Source organism: Plasmodium malariae, assembly GCF_900090045.1.
Source record: "Plasmodium malariae genome assembly, chromosome: 14".
Lineage (NCBI taxonomy): Eukaryota > Apicomplexa > Aconoidasida > Haemosporida > Plasmodiidae > Plasmodium > Plasmodium malariae.
The window spans coordinates 2,096,116-2,123,195 of NC_041788.1; the positions used below are offsets into that span (position 1 = coordinate 2,096,116).

The window sequence follows — 27,080 nt, forward strand, 5'->3', positions numbered from 1 at the left end:
AAAAAAAAAAAAAAATTCTTAAAATATGTACCCTATAAATGAGTATACGAATCATTTTTTGTTATATAGATATATTGCTTTTATTTTTTTTCTTCTTAAAAATTCATGATACTATAAAGCGAAAAGAAAAAGTTCAAAAATAGTATTTAATTTTTCTATTAATTTATGGGATATTTTAACGAATATGTACTATATGCACCGTGTGTACGTACATAAATATGTATGTATATATAAATGCACACGATACGTTACATTTTTTTTTTTTTTTTTTAATTATCATCTTGATAAGAAACATAGAAAGTTTGCATTATTCATTGTAAACAACACAAGTTTAAACCTCCATTAGAGTAAAAGGCGTCCTATGAAATTTCTATTTTATGCCTTTTATTTACTTCCCCACCACACACCGTACAGCTTGCAAAACGGAAACAAAAAAAAAAAAGAAAAATACATATGCTACATCTGCTGTAAAAAAGTGCTACTACTTTGTAATATATAAAGAAAATGTATTTATCACATCTGATAGACTGACAGGGCGGATGTTCCTACATAATGATAATTTTTTTTTTTTTTTTCCCATCTTTTATATATTTTGTTATATTTTTCATTACTTGTCATTTTTACATAATTAAATTGTTATAAGCTTTAACAATGTTTTTATAAAAAATAAAAAACTACTGTAAAAGGAGTTCAATGGTAAAAGGAAGCTATGGAAAAATGAGGAAAATGGAAAATGGAAATACGAGAAAAAAAATTGCGTATAAAAGTGGAGAACTGGATAAGGTAGAAATTTGTCCGGAACGAAGTAAATAATTGGGAATAAGGAGAAAGTGTTTATATGTATAAAAATACATACACGGACAAATATATGCGCAAAAATATATATACGCACATATATATATGCAAAAATACATACACGAACATTTATATGTGCAAAAATACATATATGCACAAATGCCCGTAAGGACATATGTATGTACAAATGCATATTCCATTATACATATCTTCACGCGCATACGAAAATATGTTCCGCTGTTTGTTCAGGTATAAATTTTCTAAGAAACAAACCTCTACATTTATGTCAAGGAAAGAATAACACGTTCTCCGATATCACTAAAATCGTCTACAAGAACACGTTTCAACAAGGCTGTTGTTAATGAAAATTCGAGTAATTTATTTTTCTTCTGAGAAACAACAAATAGAGAATCTTGATAAATAGTTATGCCTGCAACATGTTTAAGTAAAGGATGTTTAATAACCTTTATAAGTTCAAAATTATTAACATCATATTCTTTTATATCATGGGTTTTTGAACTACCAACCAAAATATGATTATTTGTACTATCAAATAAAATAGATATAGGGGAAAAAACAGGAATAATTTTAATTAAATTAAAATCCTTATCATATATTTGAACTCCTGCTTGTTTATTTGAAACATAGCATTTGCCTAAATTGTCAAAATCTATGCCACGAATTTCATCATTATTATTAAGTTTAACTACTAATCCGTCAGATAATCCCTTATATGAATTTATGGATTGACCTAATTTCCCACTATCAATATGAAATCTTAAAACAGTACCTGTGTTTTGTGAACTTATATAAAAGTAGTCATTATTTTTTTTTATACCATATGGATGAATCATAAAAGGGTTAGTCTTCGCGTCTTGGCTAATAAACGTAGAGATATATTCTCTTCTATTTGATAATTCAGATATACTACTTGAAAATTGAAATATTTTAGAATTATCCTTATACGAATCAGTTACATATAAATTATTTCCATGAATTAATAATCCTCTCAAACTAATGCAATTAAAAAATTTTCCACCTTCCTCAAATGGAAGTAATATAGAACCTAAGTAATATCCATCTCTCGAAAATTTGCATATATTATGTACTGAATTTTTTTTTTTTCCTCCATGATAAGTTACATATAGATAGGGTTGTTCATTGATTAACGTTTTCAATTTGCTTATATCAGCTGCCACTAACTCATGTAAGTGATTTTGAATAAAAAAATTTCCATTTATATATATACCTTTGTAAGTTCTAGGTAAACAATTTAAGTCTTGTAATATCATAAAATTATTCAAAAACTCGTAAAACGTATTTATTTCCTTTCCTTTTATTATTTCTAAAAATTTATATAAAAGTAAATTTTTTTCTACTTCACTCCTTTCTTTTTTTTCAAAATAGGAAAATAAAATATCTTTATATGTGTTTTTGGAATATTTATAATTTTTTATATTCTCCTCTTGATAATTTTCATTTAATTCTTCTTCACCAATATCAGATAAATTAAAACCCCATTTTTCTAACTTGGTGTACACTAATTCTTTGCTATTTGGTGGAAAGCCTAATGAGTTAAACAACTGCATTGTATCTTCATTAATAGGCATCATTAAAAATTTGTTTGCACTATTACTATTACTTTTTATAAACAACGTAACAACTAATATACTTATAATTGATATACCTATTCTTATAATAATGTGCAAGAACTTGCTTTTAGGCATTTCATAATTTACATAGTCCTTATCGTAATAAACTCTTCTTTCGAATGGGTATTCATCCTTGTTTAACAAGCTGCATTCCATAGTGCTATAAGCTATGTGTATACCTTTGTTCGCGCAGACAACAAAATGTGCGAAGTGGGTATATTTACTTACAGTGTAAAAATAGTTCTGTAGCTACACTATTATATGTTACTATGTAATAATTCGCACTTATGTGATAGTTTAATTAGGTAATTGTTCGGCGAACACTTTTACTTTTTGCGCACAATTTTATTATACAAAAAAGCGGAGTATCTATGTACTCATAATTACCTTTTATTAAGAACTGCAGCACTATGAAGAAAATGTTTATGACAACTTATAAATAAATTAACCAACTAATTTTTTTCTTTTTTTTTTTTTTAAATTAACATGCTCAAGAATGTGTTAACGAAATTATCCTTAAAAAATGTGTTTATACCTTATATGTGAGTATAGCGATATAGTGCTATTTTTTTATTTTTATTTTGTGAATTGTTCGAAAATATGGAACATCCACATTTTTGCATAATTGCTCTCTTTTTTATTATAATATCCTATTTTTTCCTTTTTTTTTCTTTTTTTGTTCTTTTGTTCTTTTTATGTTTGTTTTTTTTTTTTTTTTCACATTTTACTTTTACTTTATTATAGGACTATTTTCATATTTTGCAATTTGGTTCTTATAAGTTTCCGACCATTTATCAGTTTACACATGAATTTTTTAATTCTTTTTACATGTATAAAAAAAATAAAAATAAAATAATGTAAAAACGGAAAAGGAAAAGCTTATTTTCCCATCCTTGTAAACTTTTAAGAATATCAAAAATATATAGCACTGTTAAAAAACAGAAAAATACACATAAATAATTATGAAGAGATCTAGGTAAAATTGTGCAAAACTTATATGAGAAGGATTCTTCAAATGAATAAAGAGGTGTATAAACACAAAATTCTTAAAATAGCAGTCCCATAAGTATATACATTTGTACGTACGAAGCAGCATTATGTTATCTTTTCAGTAAATTGTTTATCAAATAAATTTATCTTTAGAGTATGATTTTAAGTGTGCAATGTTCGTTCTATTTTCTTTCTATTATGGCAAATATGGTCTTTTTTTTTTCTTTTTTTTTTTAAAATTAATATATAAACATGATTTAAATGCATTTTTATCGTAGTGATCATAATGTTAAAATAGTGTTAAACGGATAACATAGAACGTATTATCAAATGCATATTCTAAGATGGAACGGAATATGATAAGGTTATTTATATGTATACAACATACACATATTTATATATACATATACACATATGTATATATATATAATTATATATATATACATCTCCATTTACGCTTGCACATTAATCAGCAAAAGTATATAGAACATATATATGGCTGTTTAACATTACACATGGTGTTTACATTGGGTAAATAATACTTTATTAGAAAATAGACGTTTTTACGTAATGCTAAAAGGGGAGAAAATATATATTATATGCATACAAGTACATAAGTATATATATATATATATATATATATATATATATGAGACAGATAAAATTTCATTTTCCAGTTTATTGCCCGTTCTTTTTAATAACCATTATTCTTATTATAATTATCCCCTATCAGATTGAAAACTACTCACTTATGACGCTCACCCACTTTATATATATTTTCTTTTAAAAGATTAAAAGTAATATAAGTTAAAGTGTTGCCGTTTTCTTTTCTCATCATGTGGAAATTTTTTAAATAACCAAATAAATTATAATGGTTTCTTAAATGAAGGGGAATATCATTATTATAAATCTTTAAATTTGGAAAAAGCTCAAGTTAATGAAATAACATCTAGAACATTTATAAAATATTATAAATCATGTAACTGCTTTTTTCCTATTTTTTTCCTCCTTTTTTCTTATTTTTTCCCTATTTTTTTCGTATTTTTTCCCTATTTTTTTCGTATTTTTTCCCTATTTTTTTCGTAATTTTTCCCTATCTTTTTCCCGTTTTTTTACTATTTTTTATTTTTTTATTTTTTGTTTATAAAATGAATAAAAAACGCTTATATTAAAAAATTAATCTTATATTATTGTAGCATAGCAAGTTAAGTATTTTATTGTTTATATACTACATGCTCTTAAAATTTTTTCACTGCAATAATAAAAATATAAAAATAGAAATTAATTAAGCTGTATTCAGAGAAAAACGAACAAAACATTAACATTCCACAGAACACAAAAATTTGCATGCATTATATATATACATAATAACGCACTTTAATTATATAAAATGTTCATTTAGCTCGAACTATAATCAATCTGTTCATTTAGCTCGAACTATAATCAATCTTAGAGCATACGTAGGAACATTATATGCGAATCTCAACTGGTGTTAAAAAATCTATTTTTTTTGCTTAAGCGAATTGTACGCTCATGAAGAATGTCATAAGTGCTGTTTATAATTTTGTAATCCATATAGCCCTTCACAGTTAATATACGCATATGTATATATATAGAAGTATATATATATATACATAAATGTATACGTTTCAATACATACAAGCATATTCACGAAGCACATATGAGAAATTACAGTAAAACGCTAACAATGCGTTTTCGTTTGGTTCGCTAAATTTCTTTGTTATTTTAATGCATGCTTTTTTTTGCTAGGTAGGTTGTTTAACCATATATGCATGAAAATATTAAGTATATGGATATATACATACATTTGTGATACATACGCGTACAACTTATCCGAAATAAAAAACTGGGAATTGCGTTATTATTAACATACATAAAGAGAATACCTTTTATTTATAATAAAATTAAAAAAAAATTAAAGTGCCATGCATTTACACATATAGTTATATAAGATGATTTAAATTTTAAGGAAAAAAAAAGAATATTTTGTTAATGTTTTCTACTTATATTTATTATGAATTAATATGAGTTTGACTTCAATTTTGTATTTGTATTTGCATTCGATTTTCAATTTTTTTTTTTTTTTGTTTTAATATTTTTAATTTTTTAATGGATTCTTGATACAATAAAATATGTAATACTAATTAGAAAGACTTACAATTCGTCATTCTTCTTATCGTTGGAAGAATCGTCATTGGTACTGGTATCTTGCTTCAGTATTTCTTCGTCTATGTTAATTTCATGATCAACTTTATGTCCTTCAGTACTATCGACATCATCTATTTTTTTTGTTTCAAAAATGGAGGGGTCTAAATCATCAATCTTTAAATTGTTGTCCACTCCTAATTTATGATTAATATGATCATACACAATTTGAGCTAGGTCTGCAGTATCTTCTAAATCAAAACCTGATGCTAATTTAGCTGACTGGTAAATAATTTTAATACTTTTCGTTAATTCGGAATCTTTAGGATTTGCTACTGATCTTTTTAACAAGTCAATCATGATTGGATGATCTGGATTAATTTCTAGAATTTTCTGACCACTCATTGCTCTTATTTGATCGGAATTATTTACATTTATTTTCATTAATTTTTCCATTTGTCCTGACAAACCCCACTCAGTTGAAACGACTGCACATGGTGCATCAACTAATCTTCGAGAAATTTCGACTTTAAAGATTTGATTCCTTAGTGTGTCTGATATTACATCCATTAGTGCCTTGTACATTTTCTTCACTTTTTCTTCTTTTTTCTTTTCCTCCTCAGTTAAATCAAAAGTAATTTCTCCCTTTTGAATGGACTTAAATTTCTTTCCCTCATATTCTTGCACTCTTTGTATGCAAGATTCATCAACAGATTCAATTAGAAAAAGAACATCAATATTTTTTTTTTTGAAAATTTGCAATTGTGGAATTTTTGATAAATATTCATAAGATTCCCCTGACGCATAATAGATAAATTTTTGCTCTGGTTTCATATTTTCAACATATGTATCTAATGAAATACTTTTAGGGTAAAGCATAGTTTTAAATAAAAGTAATTTTACAATTTTTGATCTATTAATATCATCTTCATAACATCCGCTTTTTAAGTATTTTCTATATTCTTTATATATTAATTTATATTTACTTGGTTCACTAATTTTTTTTTGTATTTCTTTTTTTTTTTCTTCATCCGTTTCTTTTTCTAATTCAGATCTTAAATTTTCTTTATATTTTTTACCATCTGTATATAATTTACGGAAGGTGTCTAATATTTTTCTTACAATTCTTTTAGAAATAGCTTTTAGGATTTTATTTTGTTGTAATTGTTCCCTAGATACATTAAGGGGTAGATCGTCACTATCAACAACTCCTTTTATGAAACTCATATATCGTGGTAAGAATTCAACAAACTCATCAGCTACTAATACCCTTCTTACATACAATTTAATAGAATTTTGTTTAGTAAATAATTGATCATTAATTGATGGAGCTTTTGAAGGGATATAAATTAAACACTTAAATTCTATTTCACCTTCAGCAAAAAAATGTATATAATATAATGGTTCATCATTATAACCTGATAAAACACTAAAAAATTTTTTATAATCATCTTCATTTAATTCCTTAGGTGCTCTTAACCAAATAGGTCTTTGCTCATTCATTAGTTTCCATTTTTTAATTTTTTTTTCTACTGTTCTTGTTTTTTTATTAGGATCATTTGATTCCTCAACTTTTACACTGTCATAGTTGGGATCATTTTCCATTTCCTTTGCTATATCAGCAAGTACTTCTTCAGTATACACATTTTCATATAATAAATAAATGGGGTACTGGATAAATTGACTATATCTAGAAATTAAATCTGCAAGTTTCTTATCATTCATTAAATTAGTAGCATCCTCTTTTAAATGTAATGATATTCTCGTTCCTCTCTTTAATGTTGAACCTCTAGGATCTTTGTAAATTGAAAACTTAGCATCAGCTGTAGATTCCCATATGTATTGCTCATCATTATTATGTTTTGTGTATACTATGACTTTATCTGCTACTAAAAAAGCGGAATAAAAACCAACACCGAATTGACCTATCAAGCTCATATCACCTCCACTTTTTGATATGGCTTCTAAAAAGTTAGATGTACCTGATTTAGCTATTGTTCCTAAATTGTTTATTAAGTCTTCCTTAGTCATACCTACTCCTGTGTCTGTAATTGATAATATGTTTTTCTCTTTATTCGCTGATATCCTTATTTCTAATTTTTTTTCCTCTCCTAATACATTTTCATCAGACAAAGATAGAAATCTAATTTTTTCTAATGCATCAGCTGCATTTGAAATTAACTCTCTTAAAAATACTTCTTTCTGAGTATACAAGGAATTTACAATAATATCCATTAGTCTTGTAACTTCTGTTTGATATTCATGATTTTCTATTCCTCCTGTTGGTTTTTCATCCTCCTTAATTTCTTCTAACATATCTTTGTCTCTTTTTTGTTCTTCATTACTAGTCTTTTTTTTTTCATCTCCTTCTTCCCCTTTTTCATTATTATTATTGGTATTATTAATACTCTCACATAGTATCTTTGTATTATCTTGTATCAAATTTAGGCAAGAGAAAAACAAGGCAAGAAACAAGCAAGTACAAATTTTATTTAATTTCATTTTTATCGAAAGAAAGGATGTTTTTTCGTAACAGTTCTGTAGAGTCTTTGTTTTGTTCTGCCTCTTTTTTATTTTTTTTGTTTTATTATTATTATTATTATTATTATTTTTTTTTTTTTTTTTTTTTTTTTTTTTTTTATTATTTTTTTTTTATGTTGTTTATGAAAACAAAATGTATAATGCAAAATGGGTTCTACAAAAATCATTCAGAGTCCTTATACCAACAAATTTGAGCACAACGCACGTACGCACATAAACTGTATGTGTGCCTTAAAAGGTAACTCTATTTTTCTAATTAAATATTTTGCATAAAATATTCTTACTAATTATTCAAATACGTATGCATATATATATATGCAATACACATACATAAACGTGCATTTACATAGGTGTAAATATATACATATATATGTATATATCTATGCCCTTTTGATATGAACACAAAATAATGTATAAGCCCTTTGAATGGAAAAGGAATATACTGAAAATTTTTCAAGCCCACGCAAAAAGCTCATATGTAACACATATATATATTAGTGTATCTTTGCATATATATGCTTATATGAATTTGTAAACACAATAATACTGGGGAAAGTTAAAAAAAATAAATAAATAAAATAAAACTGTTAATTATATGATTATTAATTCGATCTTCATAATGTATGTTTTAATTAAAAAAGGAGATTCGTACAAAAAAGGTGTAATAATACAATTCAACAGGTAAAATATGTATATAAGATGTGGTAAGAAAAAAAAAAAAAAAAAAATGAAATAACATATATTATCATATGACGTGAAAATATAAAATTAAAAGAAAAATAATAAAAAACTAAGGATACTGCACAAGGAAGATGAAAAAAAAAAATTATACCAAAAAAATGTATGCATAAATCTTATCCTTTCTACTGAAAAAAAAAATAAAAAAAATAAATGCTCATGAAAACAAAAGAAAAAAAATGTAATAAGGAAAAACTGCATTAAAGAATGAATTAATTTTATGTTAAGGCCTTAGCTGGTTCCTTATATTTTTCTTAACATAATTGTTTATATTATTTTGTTTTTTTTTTTCAATGTAAGTGTTAGCCGTCCTCTTATAAATTAATTATCCTATTCACATATATATATATATATATGTGTACATACCTAGATATATTTATAAATATGTTATACTTCTGTATGCATAATTTGTTTTCCCTTAAGGCATCCATTAAAAGTATAATATATTATTTTAGCAACGTCAATTTTTTCTATTGCACTATTTAACAAAAAAAGAAAATGTGTTATAAAATATTATTTTCAAATTTAATTTCTTTCTTTTTGTAAATTATCAATTGAAGGCACACTTAAAAAGTAGAATTGAAGAATGTATTTTGTATATTCATTTTTTTTTAAACCCAAATATTATATAATGGGTAAAAATAAAAAATTATAGGGAAATAATGGATAACTATAAAATGTAAAAACAATATTTTTATGTGTTAAGTAATTACTGTAATTATAAAAAAATGATGGAACCATGAGGTATACAAAAGTATTTTTGAATATGATGAATAATAAAATATAATGTAAAAGTAGTTGGGTATCATTTTTTTTTTTTTTTTTTTTTTGTTCATATATATATGAGGTATAACTCAAATATGTACATAAATATATAATAGTTAAACATGTATGAGCTAAATGTACCTAGGAAAAACAAAGGGGATTTTATCAGTTGATTTTTATGAGTTATTTTTAAGAAGTTATTGTCGTCTATTATAATGTTAGTATACAATATATTCATACGTTCATAGGACTCTTTTACAAGAGTTGGAATTGCACACGTGAGTACTTTAATAAAATGAAGAAAATCTATATTCATAAAAAAAAAATAAAATAATACAATAATTAAAATTATGTAGTATAAGTTCAGAAGAAAACACGAAAAAATACACCAGAATTCAAAAAGTTCCAAAAATAAATGAAAGAAAAAAAATATTTTTTTGGTTTACCTTTGGTCCTGTTGCTACAATAAGAAAAGGTAAACTGCCTCACCTACATTGGACTCCTACGTGTAGCATATATTTGCGTAAATACATACTATACATATGGGTGCACCTCTTAAGCCTTTCTATTAAATGATGTGAGACTCCGTTTTGTCCCCGCAAATGCAATAGCATGTTAATGGCATTACACTGCCATTAACTTTTTTTGGTGAATTTTTTGTTATTATTATTTTATATTATATTTTGGAATATATTTTTAATTTCTAAGCGCTTTTACTATACTTTAATTATTTGCTCAACAAGCTTTTTATTCTTTCTGATACACACTTTTTTTAAATATAGCAAAAGAGGCATATTAGATATGAATATTACAATAAATGATATACTATTGATATATTTTTTTTTCTTGTAACAAATAACAGAGCATTAAATTATACTTTTTTTTTGATTTTTATTAATAATTTTTACGTAAAGAAAAAAATAAAAAGGTTTTTTACATCATATTTGTGTTGAATGAAAAGACTGGGTGTACAATGGGAACAGAAAAAAAAAAAAAAAAAATGCAAAATCCCAAAATTTAATTCTAAAAATAAAGTAAAATTTATTTTGAAATAAGTTTGCAGTTGCTCGAAACGGGAGCAATGAGGGGCTAAATATTGAGGGTGTTTTTGTACAAGTTCCAAGTAGGCAGAAAAAATATTACATTTGTGTATATGTATAATATACAAATATATATATTATATATCTAGCTAGCTTTTTTGGGAAGAATAAATAAGGAAATTGCATCAATTAAATAATATTCCTTTTTTTTTTTTTTTTTAAATAGTTTCACCTTCATATGTTAGAAGTTTCACTATGTCTATTTTTTTTTAATTTCAAGTTTATATTAATACTTTTTATAAATGTGGTTTCTATATATAGAAACGTAATTATATATGTATTTTTAATTTTTAAAAATAAAAAGGAAATAAAATTTTCCTACATCTAATATGCTCCATCAGGTTCATCCTTTTAACCCATTTTAGCCTGTTGTTCGAAGTTATATGTGAATATATATATATGTATGGGAACATAGCTCTTTGCAGAAATGTTAAAATAAACAATTTTGTTATCTCTTTTTCCTATAGTTATATTAAAATACACACATTAGTACGTTTTCCAATTAGCATTAAAAACTTACAAAAAACGGGGTTTCATAAATTATATTATAAAAATAAATTGCATGCTGCTTATTCATTTTTATTTACTAAGATATAACCAATTTGACATTTTAGGAATGTAAAAATATCGGATATGTAAAAAAATATAAAAAAAAATCTTACATTATTTTTACTAAATATTTTTATATGTTTTGGACTGAAACTAAAATTTAAAAAATTCAAGAGCTGTAGGAAAGATTATTATTGTGCTATGTTTTCTATATTTTTCTCTATCTTTATTTTCATAATTTTTTCTCATTATCATATATTCAATAATTTTATACCCTATATATATGTATATATGTATGTGTTTACATGTACATCTTCACACGTGTGCATATATAGGCATATATAATTATCATGCATGTGATTATACGCACATATTTTTATGTATATTTATCTTTTCAGCCTTAAAAGTACCTATACAAGAGAAATGCCGAAGTTTGGAATTGAAAAAAAAGCCTTTCATTACAAATGTATTTATTGTATTAATTGTAAAGCTTTTTTTTTTCATTATCTTTCTAATTTATTCTTTCTTATGATACCCTTATAATTAATATATTAATTACACTTTAACGACTCTTTATAATTTAAATTTATATTATTAATGTAAAAAAAAAAAAAAAAAAAAAATAGGAATAAAAATCATGAAAAAAACTAAAGAACTGATATAAAAATTTGAGCATAAAATCATAGACATTAAAAACTATATTTCTTCTTTTTTTATTATTAATATTTTCATATTAATTTTCATTTTCACTTACATTTATATTTACACTTATAATAATATTTTTTATGTATAATTATTTTTATGTTTTTTATTTTTTTTATGCATTTATTAAAATATGAAATAAAGTAAACTTTTCTAGCAGTGCGTACGCGCTAACATATATACATGATCTCTTTTTTTTTTTTTTTTTTTTTGTTTGTTACATTTTTAACTTATTTCATTTTTTTAGTCTAAGTATTAGTTACGAATATATATATACAAATATGTACATATGTATAAAAAATATATGTTTCTGTTTGTGTATACGTTTGTATAAATATTATGTTATGGGTGTACATAATTAATTGTATTAAAAGAAAAGTCTTATTGAAAGAATGAAATTGTGCTATTTTAAAAAAAAAATAATAATATTTAGTTAAAATAATATACATTTAGTCAAAATTTAAGATATTTTTATTTTTATAAAATCTATGCTTTTTCATCCTTATACAATTATAAATGTGTATATTAACAGAAGCCCATTTTAAAATACCTTTTTAAAAGAGTATTATTATTTCATGCTAAATTCTTTACTTATATAATAGTAATAATATTTTAAATGTACGAATATACTTTTATTAATTAGTATATGATATATATACATATATTGTACTTTATTTTGTAAAACATATATTCCTTTTTTTATTTAGGATATTTTTATTATTCCTTATCTTTCTTTTTCCTGCAGTATATATTTAAATATACTGAACGAAACTATTATTAATATATATTTTTTTCTTAACTTAATGTACACACGATTCATTTATTTATTTTATTTTTTTTTTTTTCATTTTCTTATTATCCTAAATTTCCTTATAAAAAAGTAAGAATTTTATTTTTATTCATATTGCATAAATATGCATATACATACTTATATACATACATACGTACAAATGTTTATATGCATAACTTTTTATTATTATATATCCTGCTGTTTGTATTATTTTAAATAACCTATGTATATTTTATATTTGAATATTTTTTTAAATATGTAGTAGAGAATGAACGCACGAGAGAACTTAATATTCATAAAAATTTCAAGAAATGTATATATAAATTTTTTTTTTTTAATCATAATGAACTTATTGTGAACACATTATAGACAGTATTAGTTTCTTCTCCTTTTTCGCATTTTCACATTTTTATTATTCATACTAACATATATACATAATTCCATACATATATGTATGTATATAAATATATATATGTATGCACATTAAGTGTTTTTTTATTTATAAAATGTTAGGAGTTTAAAACAAAAAAAGATCGTTTTATTACATAAATAATATTAGGTTACGCTGTTTTGAAAACTTCAGCAACCATGCCTTTTTTTTAGTTTAACGCATTTCCCATATATAAGCATATATGAGTATATGCACGAGTGTGTCTATGTTTATATGTATGTATCCATGTGTATATGTATATTTTTCTTTATTTGATGCTAAGATACTCCTATCATTTTAGTAGATGTTATTCTTTTTTTTTCATCACGCATGGAATTTTCTACATTTTTCTAATTTTATTTTATTACCATTTTTTTTTTTTTTTTTTTTGTATATTTAGCAATTATTGTTCAGATTCATAAAATTATAAATGTAATTAACTGTATATGTATGTTTGGTTATATATTTTTAACCCTTTAAAGTATTAGATATATTTCTGGTAGATTAGTTTGCGTTTATATACATACGTGCGTATATACGTCTTTACAAATGTATTTGTTTATAAACGTTATTAAAATGTCTATTTTACACACCTTCATGAGAGGATGAAATAGTAGTGATAGACTTTACTAGCATTTTCATTCAAACAAGAAAGAAAATATAATGTTTTGTGTTATCTTCTTGCTATTTTCTTTTAGAAATTTTAATTAAAAAACAAAGGAAAAACCTTTCTTTAACAATTTTTGCAGTTTTTTTCTTTTTAATGCCTATTTATAATCAATGGATAGACATATTTCTACATACGTGTGGGATACGAATTTTGTGTATAAATAGTACGTATATTTAGAAGTACAAACAAGAATATATATAATAAATACAATAAAGTATTCAACATTTAGTTGTAAGGAAGAGAGAAGGGAACTGAGTAAACCTTCTTTTAAACTTTTTCCTTTTTTATTTCCTTCCTTCCAAATTTTATACATTTAGCATTAATAATAATTTTTGTTAAAATATATCTACGTGTACATTTATATGCATACATACGTGCGTGCATATATATATATATATATATGTGCGCGTATATTGACTGCTTCACTTGTTTATATGCACACAGATCTACGTATGATTGTACAAATTTTTTAACACTGTAAAAAGAAAGAAGGTCAAAATGAACATCCCGTGTAATTACAATAATATAAATATTAACTGTTCAGTGTCTATAAAAGCTTCAGATTTATTGAATAACAGAAATGAAGGTGATAATAGATCAGATCATACGTCTGTTGAAAATAGTTGGTATAATAAAGGAAACGTTGAAAATAATTACATCAGTAATAATGAAAAAAATGTGTGCATGTATAGTAACTTTTGTAATGTATTACATAGCAACAATAACAATAGTATAAACAGTTCAGGTAATGATATTTATTACAATATTATTAACTCGCAAAATATAGATAATACACGTACGGATGAGGCTAATAAAAATATAAACAAGAATGTGTGTGTAAATGTAGAAGACACAATGAATCATAAAAAAAAAAATAGCATTAAAGAAAAGCAAAGTGGTATTTCTTTTGTTAAGTGTGATATAGGGAACAGTTTGAATATTCATGATTCCTTACAACATAAACAGAAAGATGATAACATAACACACAAGAGTAATATATGTAGCAACAATGTAAACGTTAATGTATTTGGAAGTAATAATACTTCAGATTATATAAATAATTCATCTAGTAACGTGTTCAATAAGGGAAACCTAGATATTGGCAATGTTGTTAACGCTAAACTTTACCACATGGTTAGTATGAACACGAATAGCAGTGATAATGGTATTGTTAATTATGACGAGAATGAAAATGATATTGTTAAAGGTATTCAGAATGATATGCATAATGCTAATGCTGATGGTGATAAAATAAGAATTGATGAAAGCAAGGAGTATGATAGTAAAGTATTGTATAATAATCATCTTAGTAAAGATGATGGAGCTGTAAATTTAGAAGGTGCGTCTAATTATACATGTAGTTCATTTTTGAATAATAGAGAATGTAAAAAAACAGAAATGAACAAATATGAAGCTGAAGATATGTACTACACAAGTAAAAAAGCTCATGCATGCTCAAGTAGTAACAATCAGTATGGTGCAAACACAGACTCATCCTGTATTAAGAGTGCACAAAGTAATGTGCATAATAACTTGTACAGAAATGTACTCATGAAGGGAAAGGAAAGTGTAGGTACTGACCTAATTCAAAAGAACAATAGTATTTTAAGTGATAGCGTTTCCGATTATGGATATAGATCTAATGTTGAAAATGGTGATGCACCATATACCAAATTAGCTTGCCAAGAAAACAAAGTTTCAACTGATATTTGTAGTTTAAATGATGCATACAATCCTATTTCCAAGATTAGTGGTAATGAAATGAATTCACTAAATAATAATATAATATACAATAATATCATAAATAATAATATAATTAATAATAATATTATAAATAACAACATTATTAATAACAACATTATCAATAACAACATAATTAATAATAACAACTTTATGCACACTTTGAAGAGGACTATAAATGAGAGCATGTGTACAAAAATAGTAAATGAATGTAAGTTGAATAACAATAATAATTTATTCAATGGAGTAAATAACACGGAGGATACAAGTATTATCGTTAACCATGTAGAAGGTGTTAGAAATGGGGATAATGTGAACGGTAGTTGTGGTCATGTTTGTGGAAAAGTCAACAATGGAAGTAACAAGATTAGGAATATTTTGCTAAATGATAACCTTATAAATACTAATAATAGCACAAATGAGAGTTCAAGTTGTAGTAGGTATGAAAATGAGAAAATGAATGTACAAGATTCAATTAATGGAAAGGAAGAAAATGCATTATTATATGCAGCTAGTTTTAACCCACAGAAAATGATATTAAGTAGTAAAAACGAACTCATTGAAAATTGTTCTAGTACAGTAAATAATTTGAACACTTTTGATAATTGTAAATATTTTGAAAAAAAGCAAGTGAGTACGGATAGTTTAGTTTATCTGGAGAATAGTGAAAGAGGGGAGTTTTTCCCGAATAAAGAAAATTACGATCCTATCAAGAGCAACGGTATCCTTGCTGCACATATAAATAATATCAAACCAATATCAACTTACGAAAATAAGAACAATGAGGGTGCCCCACAAAGTTTACACAACCAATATAGTACGAGCTGTACTACTTCTACGGATTCTAAGTTAAAAGTATATCATACCCCATCTTGTCCCATAACAGTTGATAAGAATTATATACCTTTAGAGGAGATTATTGAAAATAAAAAAATTATAAATGATAATAATGTTGTTGATATTTCCCCTTGCTCTTGTACATTACTTGATAGTAGTAACATTGTTTATATACCAAGTAATTATGAACATAATATGGATAGTGCAATTGTTAAAAAAGACATAAATTCGTGTTTACAAGTGAAAAGAAACTTATATACAGAGAATAATTATTTCCATAATAAGCCAGATGTAGATAAGCAAATTTATACAAGTAACCTAGATAAGAATAATAATAGCATCAATACAAAAATGATTTTGAGAAATTGCGATTACGTGTACAATGATAAGAATGAAATAATCACTAATAGAGTATGTCATAAGGAGGAAAGCGATATAATGGGTAGTTATGTAGACCTAGTGCCTATCAAAAAGTGTAGAACAGAATTAAAGAACACATATGGATATGACTCCCTAGAAAATAGATCAAATGACGTAAATATCAGTGAAGCTTGTAATGTTATAAGTAATAGCTTGAGCGCTAATCATAAAGATGCTTATTATGATTATTATGTGAAAAATGATAGTGCATGTATGTGCGGAGAAGGCGGTGATAGTTCCTCAGTCATAGGGAATAATAATAACACGAATATTAATAAAGATGGTAGCATATCGAACAAAGATCAAAAATTCAAAATTAACCCTATTCATGTAGGATTCAAGAGCGATGAAAATAACGTTGATGATAGTTTTAGCATGTGCAAATTACTTGATCATGCTAGTGGAAATAATATAAGGGTTAACGACATAAACATAAATAATTTTAGCCAGAATAATAATGATGCTATTTATAATTACAATCCGTCTGTTGCTGGCACACAAAACAGCTACAATGTGAATAATAATTTGAGCAATAATATAAAGCACAATCCGAGCAACAGTCTGGGTAATCATTTGGTCAGTAATATGGAGCAGAATATGAACAACAATATTTATGAGAAGATATCGAGTTCTCCCCAAAAGGACGATAAGAAAATATTCGGTGAATGTATGGCAAGCTCAGATGATGTCAGACAAGTGTCAAAAAAGGAAACTAATACGAAAGAGTGTAATACAAATATGCTGAACGAAATGATTCAAATGGAAAGAGATTTATTAAACAAAAAAAATGAATTATGTAAGGAGAAAAATACAGAAGTTTCAACATATGCAAACATGAATTTAACAGAGGACGTAAATTCTGACTGTATGCAAATGAATCATAATGAGAAAGTAAATTATGTAAATATAAAAAAAAAAAAAAAAAAAAAAAAAATGGATGAATTGATTAATGATGAAAAAATAAATATTGAGCATTTAAAAGGAAATTTTAAAGGTTTTATCAAAGACGTCGTTATGCCTTTTAAAAATAATTGTAAAAAGAGTAAAACGTATGAATTATGTGCCGGGAGTAACAATAACAATAATAATAACAGCAGTAATGACAATAATAATAACAATAATAACGACAATACAAATGAAATATGCCGAGAGAATTATAAAACTTATGAAGCATATAATTCTCAAAATAGTATAAATGAAATTTGCGAAAAATTTTTTTTTTTTAAAAAGAATGTATGGCCATATATAAATAACAATTATATAAATTGTGATATATTAAAAGATAAATCAAGAGAAAAAAGTGTGGACGACAAAATGAGTAACAAAAATGTGACTTATCCATTATGTAGTACTAAAGCATTTGAATTGTGTGATAATAAAAATATTGTTAATAAAAATAGGAGTAACTATTTAAGTGAACAAAAATATTATGAGACATTTATAAGTCCTTGTAAAAATGAAGAAGAATTAAATTATGAACAAAATTTAATGCATAATAAAACTAGTTATGAAAAGATAAATGACAATGAAAAAAACATGGAGAGATATTATAATTTGTACAATAACAATTGTAGTAATAATAAAAATGAAGAATGTAAGCTAGAAAAAAGTGAAGAACAGTTTATGTATGAAAATGAAAGAATCACTAATATAATTAACAACTTTACCACAAATGACAATTCAGAAAATTATATCCCGTCATTATGTGACTCGTTAAAAGTTCGAATGGTTAATGAGGAAAACGGAGTTTCCCCTCAAAATTGGATTAAAAATAACAACGAATTTTTAAACACTAGTGTAAGCAAATTTGGAAGAAATCAGTTCAGTGGTAATAATAGTAACATTATCAGAAACAGTAATAGTGATAGTAATACAAATAGCGTTAATGGTGAAAATGATAAAAATAGGCGAGTTCAATTGTTTCACCTCCATCATTTTAATGGGAAAAAAAAGAAGAATGAAGTTTGTTCTAATGATTTTATACATAATAATAGGGATCTCTATAATAACCACCAAATAATTGAAAATAATCGTGATGCTGTACCTAGTCTAATTAAAAGAAATGTCCCTAGTACTGTAAATACTATAAATGAACAAAATAATTTAAGTAAAATTAAAAATGGTGCTTCTACTTATAACTGTAATTCAAACGGAATTGCTATTTCTCTTACCGCGAATCATAATGTTAGTGATGTGTCTAATTGTGGAGGTGACAATGGGGGGAATGAGGATCAAACCACTGTTAACCATATGTACAATGTAAATTTTGTTGGAAAACAAAATGTGTATAAAACCAATAGTAGTAGTAGTGGTCTTCTTCGAACTAGCTGTGGAACGCTGAATTATTCAACGAATAAAAACATGGATGTTTTAAAAAATATTAGCGGTGTGAATAGTGTTAGTGGCATGAATACTGTTAACAATTCTAGCAGTATGAATAGTACTAACAGTATTAGCGGAGTGAATAATATTAACAGTGTTAGTAGTATGCATCGTGGCGATAAAACAAATTATCAACAAGATAAGCACAATGTTAGTGGAGAGCAGACAAAAAAATCTTTTCCTAAAAATATAATACACACGAAAGTCATGTATGATAGAACAAATAATTTACAATTTGGATATGATAATAAATGTGAATCATCCATTTTAAACAGTATAGAAGTAGCTTGTAATAACAACCAAACCTGTCGAAATTTTTTGCAACCAGTGAAAAATGGGGAAAATGGTAGTGTCGTTATTAATTCAAATGGGGACAAGTGCTCCAACGGAATTGTCATCAACACATGTCAACCTAATAATAATAATTCGATTACTACTACTACTACTGCTACTACTACTTCGGCTACTACTACTTCGGCTACTACTACTACTGCTACTACTGCTACTACAACAACAACTACTACTACTAATAATAATAATAATAACTCCGCAGATGAAAATATCTTACAGGATAACTTCTTAAAACTGTGTAATAGCCATTATAAAATTACTAATAATATAAAAGAATTGAATATTAACAAGTTATATAATAATATGATGAATAAGTCCAGCGATAAAAGTTCTAGCTGTAATCTTGTTTATCTTGGCAATAATGTGCCCACTTGTGATGTAAATAAAGACAATAGGAACAATAAATGGCCAGTTGGTTTAAACTGCTCTAGTAATATACCTTTTCATGGAAATTATACCCTTAACAATGATAATGGTAAAGGGATTAGCAGTAATGATAAGGCAGCCCTTGCAAACAGTACTACTGCCGTAGGAGGTGTAAATGGCTTATTGAACAAGGACAGTTGTCCCATAAGAGGAAAAAAAAGAAGAAGAAAGAACAGCGGTAATGCTACAACCACTGCTACTGCTGCCGCTCCTAACAGTGGTAGATGTCTTAAAAAAGTAAAACCCAAGGAATCAAAAGAAAATAATGACGAATTATACCAGAAAGCAAAATTTTTACCAAAAATCACAGGAGTGAGTTATGACAGAAAACAAAACTTATGGGTATCTCACTGGAGGTCTAATTGTAAAACTGTACATAAATATTTTTCCGTTAAAAAATATGGATTTCAAAATGCAAGGTTACTAGCTATTAATTGTAGAAAACAGAATGTGAAATATAATGTAGCAAATAATATTTTAAATTATAAGTCATCTGGTAAATCTTGTTCCCTATTGAAAGATATGGTACTAAGTAATAATGAAAACAATGTTCATTATGCAGATCATAATAATTATTTATATGAATTAAATATGAAAAAAGTTAATGCTAAAAGTCAGTCAATCAAAAAGAGAAGAAAGAAAAAGGATGAAAATAATGAAAAAAAGAATTCAGTTTCGGAAAATGTGCAAAATGGAGGAGAAGAAAAAAGGGCTAAAAATAATTTTGATCAAACCAACTGTAGTAAGAACCAACTTGTACTATCAAATATGAGCAGCAAAACTAAGTATGAGCAAGTAGGTGTAGGAAGGAAAATGGGAAATCAAATGGACATGCAAACCTCGTTACAATGTGTAGAAAAAAAAAAAAATGAAACATCCTCTGCAAATAGTAGTACCAAAATGGTAAATAAAAATGCGTACAAGAAAAAAAGAAATACCTTACAAAAAATTTCTAATGAAAATGATAAAATGTGCTACCAACAAGACATAAATGAAAATTTTGACAAACCTCGTGATGATACAAATATAAACAAATGTATGAATGGAAATATAAAACATGAGAACAAGATAAAAGATAACCAAATAGATGGTTTCCTTGAGAAAAAAAAAAATGTGATAAACAGTCACTTATACAAGAAACTGATAAACAATCATTTGTATAATAAGTTAATAAATAATCAGTTAAGTGATGGTAAAACTAATAATAACAACATATTCTGTAATTTAATTAATAGCAGTTTTTATATCAATGTTATTAATAATAATTTAAATGCACATATGAAGAAGAAAAAAAATCAAATCATAAATGAACAAACAGAAAATTATACAAATCATGAAAATTTTAACAACACTACTTTTTACAGAAAAAATAAATGTACCAGCAACACCTTTACTGATAATCAATCTGTAAATAATCTATGTCAAGAAAATTCATATCTGAACAGTAATCCTTATAATGCTAGCAGTGTGTACAATAACAAACTTATGACACCTATAGTACACACAAGTGATAGCCATTATGCCAAAAACAATGAAAAGTTGAATAATAAAAATAATACCTGTGTGAGTGATACCAGTCAACTAACGAGCACTCAAGTGGTGCAGAATTGTAGTAATATGTGCAGAAAAAGCGACGCGCAGAGTTGTAGCAGCTCTCAAAATAATAGCGGCACACAAAATTATAACAACTTACAAAATAATTGTAACTCATATAATTCCAATAACCATTTCAAAGAGAAAAGTACGTATTTCGGTGAAAACAGAGAATTTTTCACAGGTAATGTGACCAATGAAATGAAGAAAAATTTTGTATCTAATAATGAGCTTGTGAGAAATAATTCAATGTTTTTGAAAAGCCAACATAATGTTGATGACAACCATACAAATAGCATTAATAATAGTGATATCGTCATGAACAGAAGAAGCAGTATAAACAAAAAAAGTAGTATGAATAATGAAAATAATAGAGACAGTCGAAACGACATTAGCAACATTACGAGGAGTAATAAAAAAAATGAAGATATGAATTCATGTAGAATGAATGAGCTCATTTCAAATAATAATAACATACATGAAGGTGGTAACGAGCTTTTAAGTAAGAACATTCTAATTCAAAATAAACAGTTTTTGAATAATAACAATAATAAAAATTTTAGAGACAGAGGAGGAATTTTAAATGAAAATTCCTTTTCAAATAATGAGCAATTTTTTAATGATACCAAATTTGCAGCTAATTATAATAAATGCGAAAACATAAATCAGTGCTTAGGCCAATTTTATGATGACTGTAAATATAATGATATACTAAACTGTTCAGAAATAGAAAATTCGTGCATAAATGATAATTATTTTAAAAGCGATCAAATTAATGGTAATGTATTTGATGGTCAAGCAAAAAAAATTAGTGCACAATTTGGTGTTGATAAATTAAGCTATACCAATTTAAATAGCACATATATAAGCAATACAAATACAGCTAGTAATGGGGATCAAATGGATAATGGGAAAAACAAGTTAATGATATCAAAGATTACTACAAAATATATATTGACTGATATAAAAAATAAATGCTTAAGAAATTGTTCTATTAATTTTTTAAAAAGCTTTCCAGATATAAAAAATATTATTAATAAACACATTGTTAAAATTTCAGAAGCAAATTCCATTAATACAATTAAGCCTTACATTCATTTATTTAGTAATTTATTGGAAAAAAGAAAATTACTTCATATGTTATCACCAAATACGCAGGAACTGTACATTTACAATTTACAAAAACTGCCTCTTTAATATAAACAAAAAAGAAAGAAATGTATTTTTCATTGTTATTATTCTTATTTTTTTTATATTTTATTACTTATTTTTGTTTTTCTTTTTTTTATTATTTGTTTTTTCATATTTTTTAATGTTTTAATCATATCTCGTTAACAATTCGGTTTATACCATTTCCACGCATAAGGAAAAAATCTTGTGATAAATTATGTTTTTGCACGTCTGTATGTATATATATATATATATATATATAATACATATTTATGTTTATTTATTTAAGTGTTCTTATATAATTATGAACATTCAGGTGTATATCTACATAACACATTTTTGCCGTGCATAAAGAGCATGTATAATAACCTTTTCTAAATTTAACAGTTATATATTGAACTACACGCTTACTCATGTACATGTATATATGTGTACGCGTATACATATATATTAGTGTGTACGTTTGCAGAAAATTTTGTTCATATATATATTTGCTCATGTTAAGTAACAAAACGTGTTTGTTCAAATTCCGTTATTACAAAAATGCTTTAATAGCACTTTTAATTAAAATAAAAAATTAAATTGAAATAAATTGAGTCAAATTAAAAAGGTAAAACCCCCGTGGTTTCATGTAAAAAAAAATTATAAAATGTAATCCGCAAAATATAATATGTTATCCTTAAAATATGAAATAAAAGGAGCAAAGTGTAAAATGTATAGTGAAAAGTGTAATAATTCGAAAGGTTAATATATTAAAAAATACACCATATTCAAAGTAAAAAATGTCAGTGTAAAAAATGCAAAACTCGTCCTCACTTTTACTTAAAATTTAAAAATATTTATAAAATATAAATAAATTTTATCATTTTTTTTCAAGTTTCCATTTTAAAGGTTTAAATAAAAAAACGGGGCATACTGAATCATCTGTATGCTGAATTACTTCATATTCTTCAATAACTATTTTGTATTTGTATAGTGAACAATCCAATGTACAAGTTTCATATTCTCCTCCTTCCCCACAAATGTTTAAGCCATATTTAGTGTTCATCATTTTTAGATATTCGTACATTTCTTTTATAGATTTGCCAACATGTTCTTTATTCAACCCTTTATTGTTTTAACATACAGATGAAACAAAGGCAAAACAAAAAAAAAAAAAAAAAAAAAAAAAAAAGAGTACTATGAATGTATTTTTGTTACATATTTTTCATTTTTTACTTCTATTTCTTAACATATTTTCTTTATGCACTTAAAATAATACATGAATATATTATCGTATGCACAGGTGTACATATATATACGTATATATACGCACATGTATATATGTGAAAAAAATTATATCCCATTTTGTTCTTTTTTTCTTTATTAATATTTACCGTATGCTGCAGTTTTCACAATTATTGCTTCCATGCCATCGCTAATCATATTTTGCAACAGTTCTTTCTGTAAATAAAAAAAATCAAATAATAAAATATAAAGTTAAAAATGATTATTAACAATTTTTTACATAGTATTATTTGCACTCAACATATTATATTTTATGACCTGATCTTTTTCCCACAAGTAAGCTAAAATTTGCAAATTTAATCTTTCACAACTTTGAGGTGTTAAAAAAAAAAAAAAAAGAAAAAAAAAGAAAAAAAGGATGCAGTATTATAATATGTAGTTTTAAATGAAAATACAAGTGTAAATTTATAAGTATTTTAATTACACGTGTTCCAATCGCTTCTTCTGATAATTTGACTTGATAGCCCCACATGATACTGCATTTATGCTGGGAAATTTTGTCTTATAAAGAAGAAAAAAAAAAGTATGCATCTTCGTTCGTATCATATATATATATTTATTTATTTACACAAGCATATATGCATATAAACACTAGTTACTTCTTTACCTTAGCTTCGAGCAGTAGTTCATACAAATCTTCAACTTCATCATTAGAATCATAAGTATACAACAAGTCAATATTAACTGCTTTTCCTAAAATGATAAAAGTAGTAAGTGTGTTCGTATTTCCTTTTTTAAATCTTTATTTTTTAGGTTTATTTTATTTTACTAAAATATTAACGTGTTGTCAATTTTTATTTTAAAGAAAAAATAAAAAAATTTAAGAAGTAAAATAACAAACAAATAGTAATAACTGCATTATTAATTAGTGTTTATATGAAATTATTTTTTTCCTTTTGTTATATAGTAATGTACTTTTAATTTGATGCTGAATCAAAGGTTTTTCCAAACATTTTGCAATTGATTGAACAAGTTCAAAACCCACACTCTGATACATATAACTGTCAGTCTCATCTATGAAAAATTTTATGGAACAAATACAAAAAGATATCACAGTAAATGTGTATCTCATATGTAAGCATATGTATACAAATATTATGTGTGTACATTAATATGCATATGTATTTCCAAGATATGGTAAATAGTTACACGTATTCGTACGATGTGGCAAATTATTATATGTATACAAGCTCATGTATATATGAGTGCATATGTTCTAATTTGAAGTCGCGTGCATTCTTATATATATGTAAGATATTAGTATTCTTGTAAAATAAATTTTTAAGCGAAAAGGGGAGAAGCTGTAGTCGCTTTAACCAAAAAAAAAAAAAAAAAAAAAAAAAGATAAAGTTAAAGTTAAAAAAAAAGAATGTAAATTTCTAATGCCTTTTCCGTTCTTTTTTTTTTTTTTTTTGATATTTATTCTGTTAAATGAATAAAGTTTAAAAAAGAAAAATTAGAACAAACACATATAAAATGAAGAAAAAAGAATATATATGGAATAACTATAAAAACATAAATAACAGTATTATGTTATATAGTCGGTTACAATCATACAGTAGTTAGCAGATAGTTAAAAAGTATATTCCATAATTCTTTATTTCTTTTATGATTCAAAAAAGGAAGAACACTCGGAATATAATAGAAAGAAAAGGAAAAAAAAAAAAAAAAGGATATTATTCATTAACAGAAATGCCATAGGTTAGGGTAGTAGAAATAAAAAGAATACAATGTTAAATAAAATAAGTGTGTTGGTAAATATACACATGTGTAATACTTCGTATAGTTTCTTTTGTAATATATATATACATGTATATGCAACATCTTTATATAAATTATTAGTGTTATTATATATGCAGTAATGCTATACGCATATATATGTATATAATCATATGTACATAAACACGTACACACAAGTAAATACATAAACACGTACACACAAGTAAATACATAAATACGTACATATATAAACACGTACATATATAAACATGTACATACATAAATACACACATACATAAATACGTACATACATAAATATGTACATACATAAATACGTACATACATAAATACGTACGTACATAAATACGTACATACACAAACATGCACGTACATGAATACATACATACAAACGTAAAAATACACTTCTTATATACATAGGAATATAAACTCATGTACAAATACATACAAACAAAAGTACACATTCCAAATATACATAGGAGTGTACATATACATATATTCCCATACATACCAACATACGTATACACTTTTATATATGTACATGCGTACGTACAAATTTACAAAATCAGTTATTACTTTGATTCTTATATGGTAGAAGGTGAGCTAATAATATGATATTATGACCATATTTAGAACAATAAATCAAGTTTTGTAAACTGTCTTTTCCTCCCGATATTAGACCAACAATATTCATCTTTATTTTTTAAAGAAAAGTGGAAAAAAAAAAAAAAAAAAAAAAACAGAACAAAATAGAACAAAAATGAATTGTATTCAAAATTCAAATTATATTGTAAAAGATTATTTTTCCAAAAAAAATTTATTCCTCATAAAATGTGTTTTTTCATCAAATATGTATACAACTATTTCTGTTATATTGGAAAAAGTTATTTTTTACACTTGATTTTCAAAATATAGTTTTTTTCTGTAATGGTTCGCTTTATATTTTTATGCATTATTTTTTTTGTTTTTTGATATATATTTCTTTTTTTATATATATTTGTTCCATATTTATGTGATTTTGTTTTGTTCATTTGATATATATATATATATATATATTTTTTTTTTTTAATATATACGAATTCTTTTCTTTAATGTTCACTCTTTGTTATATCATTGTATATTTAATTTATTTCGTGGATGCATTTTTTTTCTTTATGAGCATGATTTTTCCGTTTTTCTACATACATATATATATATATATATATATATATATATATATATATATATATATATAATACATATATATGTA

At 25.1% G+C, this 27,080-nt stretch overlaps 4 protein-coding genes and 1 non-coding gene across 5 annotated transcripts; 1 reads left to right on the forward strand and 4 right to left on the reverse strand.

The window, feature by feature from the left end:
* Positions 1-1,076: 1,076 nt before the first annotated feature.
* On the reverse strand, positions 1,077-2,603 carry PmUG01_14056400 (conserved Plasmodium protein, unknown function; the record flags this gene model as incomplete). Its single annotated transcript, XM_029008139.1, has 1 exon — positions 1,077-2,603. One exon carries the CDS (start codon positions 2,601-2,603, stop codon positions 1,077-1,079), a length of 1,527 nt encoding a protein of 508 aa, XP_028864458.1.
* A 1,558-nt stretch (positions 2,604-4,161) lies between these two features.
* PmUG01_14056500 lies at positions 4,162-4,280 on the reverse strand. The gene has a single exon (XR_003751959.1). It is a non-coding gene; the product is annotated as an uncharacterized ncRNA (small nucleolar RNA).
* Positions 4,281-5,612: 1,332 nt separating this feature from the next.
* On the reverse strand, positions 5,613-8,105 carry GRP94 (endoplasmin, putative; the record flags this gene model as incomplete). The annotated part of the gene is made up of 1 exon (XM_029008140.1): positions 5,613-8,105. One exon carries the CDS (start codon positions 8,103-8,105, stop codon positions 5,613-5,615), a length of 2,493 nt encoding a protein of 830 aa, XP_028864459.1.
* Positions 8,106-14,386: 6,281 nt separating this feature from the next.
* On the forward strand, positions 14,387-22,834 carry PMUG01_14056700 (transcription factor with AP2 domain(s), putative; the record flags this gene model as incomplete). The annotated part of the gene is made up of 1 exon (XM_029008141.1): positions 14,387-22,834. One exon carries the CDS (start codon positions 14,387-14,389, stop codon positions 22,832-22,834), a length of 8,448 nt encoding a protein of 2,815 aa, XP_028864460.1.
* Positions 22,835-23,669: 835 nt separating this feature from the next.
* Positions 23,670-26,525, reverse strand: DPH6 (diphthine--ammonia ligase, putative; the record flags this gene model as incomplete). The annotated part of the gene is made up of 7 exons (XM_029008142.1): positions 23,670-23,914; positions 24,184-24,250; positions 24,353-24,404; positions 24,519-24,595; positions 24,702-24,787; positions 25,010-25,108; positions 26,408-26,525. 7 exons carry the CDS (start codon positions 26,523-26,525, stop codon positions 23,670-23,672), a joined length of 744 nt encoding a protein of 247 aa, XP_028864461.1.
* Positions 26,526-27,080: the final 555 nt, after the last annotated feature.